The 7030-nt window shown below is 38.3% G+C and overlaps 1 protein-coding gene across 1 annotated transcript; it reads left to right on the top strand.

Annotated features, from left to right (window-relative positions):
- Nucleotides 1–272: 272 nt before the first annotated feature.
- On the top strand, nt 273–5257 carry LOC123253970 (butyrophilin-like protein 9; the record flags this gene model as incomplete). The annotated part of the gene is made up of 2 exons (XM_044683047.1): nt 273–620; nt 4979–5257. Coding segments are annotated over 2 exons (627 nt in total), but the record flags the coding sequence as incomplete, so codon positions are not given.
- Between the last annotated feature and the right edge of the window lie 1773 nt (nt 5258–7030).

Genomic DNA, 7030 nt, shown 5'->3' with positions numbered 1-7030 from the left:
ACTAGTCCATATGAATTTTCCTAACTAAGAAAATTGAGGTGGAAAGTAGACCATTGCTGGGGATGTCTGATGAGTGGAGATAAGACCACTTCTATGGAATAATGTGGAGGTGATAATTGGATAAGACAGAGACTTTCTGGACTGGATGATGTCTATTTTTCCAGATCTAAAAGTTGATAGTTTGCTCTATGGTCATATTGTAAGACTTTTCATTTTGCCCTCATTCTTGTTCCAGCCTTGGATAAGCTCCTGCCTTTGTCTCTGTTCTCCAGGGGAGTTCACGGTGAAAGGACCACAACAACCAATTGTTGCCTTGGTGGGCAGAGAAGTCACACTCCCTTGTTATCTCCACCCCCAGTGGGATGCTACACATATGGAAGTGGTATGGTTTCATGGCCATAAATCAAGTCTGGTACATCACTACAAATATGCACAAGATTATTTGAAATACCAGCATCAGGACTATCAAGGGAGGACAGAATTTCTTCGACAGAACATTTCCCGTGGCAGTGTGGCCTTGAGGCTCCATCAAGTCCGTTCCTCCGATGAGGGGAAGTACCGGTGTTTCTTTGAAAGTCCATCACATTATCATGAAGCAGATTTCCAAGTGATTGTGACAGGTGAGTGTGTACCAGGTATTGTGGCTTCATGAGAGGCACCTCTGGGTAGGAGAGCCATGATGATATTTGCCTGAGGGGAGCAGATACAGAACTAGGCATCAGGCTAAGGGATAAAACAAGGAGAGATTGGGGGTGAGGGACGTTTGATCTTATGTTATCCCCCTCAGAGTCAGGCTGATTAAAGTGGGAATATTTGGAGGGCAAAGATGAAATTCAAGGGTCATGGAGTAAAGAGCAGTTTAGTGTAGAGACAAGTTGTTCTGGTGTAGTACCTGGGATGATTAAAACCTGCTTCATGGACACAGACAAAGAATATTTGTGGGGATGAAACCAAAAGTAGAGCATGGTGAGATTGTGATACTCAGCAGTTGGTGAAATGACCCTGGAAAAGGTGGGGGAATTAGGAAATAGTTCTGCTCATAGTCATGTATGTTGAACAATTCAATACCAATTAATTGAAAGAAACACTTTTAAGCAACAATAAAGGCAAAATTTAAAGAACTCTTAGCCTTAAGCTATGTGTGCCTCCTTGTATATGGGTATAGAATCATGATAAAAACCAGACTTTGAAGGGACCTCAAAGATCATCTAATTTAATCCTTACCTGAACAAGAATCCTCCCTATAATATCTAAAATAGAATCACAAACCATTTTCTGTGGAAGTTTTCTGATGAAGTTAAGCCTGTTACCTCCTGAAGCAGTTAATACATTTGGGCAGTTTTTTAAAAATAAGAATGAATTTCTACTGTTTCCTTCCTGAACCTTCCATCCATTGTATGTATTTGTCCACTTTTGGATCAGTCAGAACAAGGTCAATTCCTTTTTGACTTAGTAGCCCTTCATACACTTGAAGATCAAAATCACATTTTACTCAGGCCTCCTCTTCTTCTGTTTCTTCAATCTATTTTCCCAAGAAATAGAGTTCAGTACATTCATCATGCCAGTCATCCTTTCTGTGAACTTTCCTCCATTTGTTAATGCCATTTAAAAATGTGACAGAGAGGATAGGTCTAAGAAAGCAGAGCAAAGAAGCTTTTTAGCTACTGGAATCCAGAAGACCAGCCTCTGACCTAGCCTAGAAAATATGAGAGCCCCAGGAAAGTGATGCCAGTGAATGTATAAATTCAGGTTGATAAAGCAGTCTGAGTCTTTGGTGTGGAAAGAATAATGGTTAGGACAGTGTGAGTTCAGGTTGGCTAGGGGAGTGTGTGTGTGTGTGTGATTGGAACAAGTGGTCAAATGAAGCTGATTCTTTTTCTTTCTCTGACACCTTTTAATTATTTAATAAATAATTTTAAAATAAAATATAGTGTCCAGAGAATTTTTTAAACCCTTAACTTCTGTGTATTGACTCATAGGTGGAAGAGTGGTAAGGGTGGGCAATGGGGGTCAAGTGACTTGTCCAGGGTCACACAGCTGGGAAGTGTCTGAGGCTGGATTTGAACCTAGGACCTCCTGTCACATGGCCTGGCTCTCAACCTCCAGATAATTTTAATCTTAACATTGGCCAGAAAGTAATTCCAGGGTACCACTATGCTAATATTAGGAATAAGTCCAGGCAGGATTTGACAACTCCTTTGCCCATTTCCCAGTTCTGGGGTCTTGCTTCTAAGAGGGGAGCACTTGTGGCCACAAGGGAGCAGGAGCCATAATTCTTAAATTACAGTTCCAGGAAAGGGAAGAGTTGTGGTCACTAGAAAATAAGGACTTTACCTTTCTAAGACCAGAGCTCAGTCCAGAAGAATAGGGACCACATCTCTCCCTAAATCACACTATCTTGGAAGCACCAAACGCTTATAGGTGTCAATAACTAGCTGTGAAAAAGGCAGAGTGCAAAACCCTGAAGTTTGGGGCAGTGATCACTCATCCAGTTCCCTAGGTGAGCAAAGTCCAATTCAGACATGAAGTTCAAAGTTAAGAAGCAGACAGGTAAGGTGAGTAAACAACAACAAAAAATCTGAACACAAAGAGCTATTATGGTGACAGGAAAGCTCATAACACAAACTCAGAAGCCGAAAATGACATGAAAACATATGGATTATAGCTGAAAGAAAAATGCAGATTGGACACAAGCCTAATAATTCCTAGAAGAGCTAAATAAAGAGATAAAAAACAAAAAAATGATTTTAAAAAATGAAAGGTAAAGGAAGAGTTGGGAAAAGAAATTAGAGCAATGCAAGAAAATTATGAAAAAAGCCCTAAGAGCTTGTTCAAAGAGACACCAAAAATACTGAAGAAAAGAACTCCTTAAAGAACAGAATTAACCAAATAGAAAAAGATACAAAATTTTAATGAAGAAAAGAACCTCTTAACAAGTATAATTTTTTAAAGTGGAAGTTAATGACTGTGAGACATTAAGAAACAATAAAATTATTCTTTTGACTTTGTTTTATTGTTTTATATATATGTACATATATAAATATATATTAATATCAAACTATTTCATTGGAAAAAAACTACTGATCTGGAAAGAAGATAGAAATAGTTTAAGAATCATTGATCTACCTGAAAGCTACAATAAAAAAAAAGATCCCAGATATCCTATTTCAAAAAATTATACAGTAATGCTTCCCATATATCTTAGAACCAGAGGTAAAAATAGAAAGTGATAAAACGCCCCAGTCACTTCCTAAATGAAATAAAAACTTCATTGGAAATTATTGCCAATTTCCAGAGTTCCAAAATCAAGGAGAAAGGAGAAAATACTGCAAGCAGTCAGAAAGAAATAATTCAAATACAATAAACCATGGTTAGGATCATGCAAGATTTGGCAGCTTCCACATCAAAGCAGTGAATAGCTTAGCCTAAGATATTCTAGAAGATAACCAATAAAATCTACTTATTAAAACTGAATATAATCCTTCTGGGGAAAATGTATATTTATTAAAATAGAGGACTTTCAAGCACTCCTAGTAAATAGACTGAAGCTGAACAGAAAATCTGGCAGTAAAACAAAACAGAAGACTTGAGAGGCGTAAAAATATAAGCATGAGGAACTTGATAAGGTTAAACTAGTTATAGTCCAAAATGGGAAGACGATACATATAACCCCCCAAACTCGTTAAAACTGTTAGGAGTCCACTGAAACAGAAGGCATACCATGATTCTATTGTGTTGGATTAATCTAAAGAAATGGAAGACTAAGAAAGAGGGATATATTGGGAGAAGTGGAGAGGGAGAATAATATGGAAAACTATCTCACATAAAAAGAGGTAAGGAAGAATTTTTACAATGGAAGAGAAATTGTATGGAGTGGGGGAAGCAAGCAATGGTTGGCCTTCACTCTTGTTAAAGAAAGAAGAATATGCGTCCATAGTAAATTTGGTATAGAAATCCATCTTATCCAATAAGAAAGTAGTAGGGGAATGGGTTAAGTGAAAGGGAGGAGAGAAAAGAAGGAAAATAGATTAAGGGAAGCAGTGATCAGAAGCAAAACAGACTTTTGAGAAGAGACATGATGAAAAGAAGAAAAGAGTTTAAAAAGCAAACTAGGTTAAAGAGAAACACAGAGTTAGCAATTTTAACTATGAATGTGAATGGGATAAATTCAGTCATAAATAGAACTGAATATCAGAGTTTATTAATATGGAAATATGTTTTACATGACTTCAAGTATAATGTATATAATATAGCTCACCTTCTCAATGGATGGGGAAGTGGCAGGAGGAAGGGAAGGAATTTAGAATTGAAAATTTAATAAAGAATGTCAAAATATATAAAAATATGGCATAATTAAACAAAAGACTCAGACAGGGCTTAACTAGAAGTCAGTAGCAGCAGATGATTAATGTTCTATTAATATCATCCAATAAGTCATTAGCATTTTTGGCTTAATGATCAACTCATGTCAAGTCCACTCAAACCCTATCTCTCTCCAGTTGTGTCATCCTCATCATGTACTGAAACAGGTTAATAAAAAAATCCTCCAAAGTGGGTCTTTACATTCATTCCTCTATTTTTAAATTGTAGAATTGTGCTATAACTTTAACCTATCAAGAACTTTTTGTGTTCTGGTTCTGATATCTTAATATGTTCACTGGTCCTGCTAGTGCCCTCTTCATTTCCCTGAAATTATTGTGTATTTTATATAGATGTATATATAATTCTCCCTCCTCTCCACAACCCTTATTATTACATAATTTTCTTGAGGTTGGGGACTATATTGTTTTTGTCTTTGTATCCCTACCATGAATTGAATTGAAAATATGTGTCATCAACATAGAGGCATGTTGTCTGTTTTTCTCATTTCATACTATCTCAATACTAATAGATAGATGTAATAAGGGGAAATAAGATGGATAAAAAAATCCTCGTTTCTAGGAAATAACCTTAATTTTACTTTGTTCCCATTTCCTAGCCACAGGCTCTGTCCCTCACATATACATTGATGGCGTTGAAAATGAATGGTTCCGGCTAGTGTGTACATCGTCCGGATGGTACCCAGAACCTGAAGTGCAATGGAAGAATCAGCAGGAGGAGCCATTGTCAGGAGGCAGCGTAATCACAAAGAAAGTGAATGGGCTTTTCTCTGTTGAAACCTCAATTACAGTGTCTGCCAATTCCAAAAAGAACGTTTCTTGTGTCATTGGAAGCCCTCATCTAAGCCAAAAGATGGAAGCGAGTATTTCTTGGGCAGGTTAGTTCCTTCCTGAGCACTCGGGTCAACTTTGTGAACAGGCAGAATAGAGCATTTATTATAAAAGGCAGGGGAAAACTCCAGGATTTACAAGCCTTTTTTCATTCTTGTCTTATCATGTCCAAAATTCTATTTTTAAGAACCATAAGATCCTTATGAATAGATAGAAGGAATTTTAAAAATCATGCAATCTAACCCTTTTATTTTATATATGAGATACTTGAGGCTGAGTAGTAAATTGAATGTTCATAAAGAGAGTCCATAAACATTTATTAAGCACCTACTATGTGCTAGGCATTGTGCTAACTGCAAAGGAAATAACAAAGAAAGGCAAAAAACAGCCTCTCTTCTCAAGGAGTTCACATATTAACAAGGGGAGACAACATGCAAATATTTATGTACAAACAAGATATATAGTCAGTAAACTGGAGATGAACATAGAGGTGAACACTGACATGAGGAGAGCTTCATAGGTAGATTCCCCAATGTGCAGGGAATCTCTCTCTTCTTCTTTTTTTTTTAAATTTTTTTAAACCCTTAACTTCTGTGTATTGGTACATAGGTGGAAGAGTGGTAAGGGTGGGCAATGGGGGTCAAGTGACTTGCCCAGGGTCACACAGCTGGGAAGTGTCTGAGGCCAGATTTGAACCTAGGACCTCCCGTCTCTAGGCCTGGCTCTCAATCCACTGAGCTGCACAGTTGCCCCCTCTATCTCTTCTTAATACCCTTTCTTAATCAGCCAGCTCAGGTGAGAAGAGGGGCCAAATTTTTTCTGTCTTCATGGGTCATGTGCCTTCCATCACCTACTGGGTGAAGGTTATCCCCGAAGAAAAAGTCACAGGTCTCTGGCATCTTTCATCTGTCTCAAAGGACATCCTTCTGTCTGAAAGCACTCTTCCATCTATGCCAAAACAAGGTAACTTCCACTTCTTGCTGTCAACTCCATTTCCCAATTATTATGTGAAGAACTTTTGGTGCAAAGAAGAGCCACTTACTTTTTGATTTTAGGTCTGCTGCATCTGTCCTTTGAGGAAAGAGGAAGAGGGAAACTGGTGGGGAATGGGATTTCCTTCTCCTGATGTGCAGGTTTGCTCTACATCTTGAGCTTTTTGTGCTTAATCTCTACCCTTCTGAGGGATGAGGAGTAGTGAAGTAAGGACACCATCTGACCATTGACTATGCCCCTCCCATCTTTGTTGCAACTGCCTTGTGTCCAATCTCCTTGAGAAGAGTGTTGTACTCCATTCAATAATGGACATTCTCACACTCTTTACATCCCTGTGATTTTGGATCTCTTATAGATCATCTTTCAACTCCCCTCCCCCACCATCCAATTCCTTAATCCTAACCCACTTAACCATCCCCCCTTAACATTTCAACCAAATATTATCCAGCCCTTCCACCATGCCATCTGACATGCCTGTTCTATAAGCAATGAATCTATCTTCATCTTAAATCTTTTCCTCTGCTTCTATCTGTGAGACATTCCTGAAGCCTGGCTTCCCCTAGTCATCATTTCCAGTGCTTGTTGCACCTTCACTCATCCTGGGCTCACTGGCTAAAATCAGTAAGTTGAATTACTCCTTGCTCCATTTTCCAGTAACCTCTTCTTCTTTTTTTTTTTTTTTTAAATCCTTACCTTCCATCTTGGAGTCAATACTGTGTACAGGATGTGTCGGAGGCCAGATTTGAACCTAGGACCTCCCATTTTTAGGCCTGGCTCTAAATCCACTGAGCCACCCAGCTACCCTCAGTAACCTCTTTTTTTGCTCT

Source organism: Gracilinanus agilis, unplaced genomic scaffold (assembly GCF_016433145.1).
Source record: "Gracilinanus agilis isolate LMUSP501 unplaced genomic scaffold, AgileGrace unplaced_scaffold12058, whole genome shotgun sequence".
Classification (NCBI taxonomy): Eukaryota; Metazoa; Chordata; class Mammalia; order Didelphimorphia; family Didelphidae; genus Gracilinanus; species Gracilinanus agilis.
This window is presented reverse-complemented; position numbering and strand designations above follow the sequence as displayed.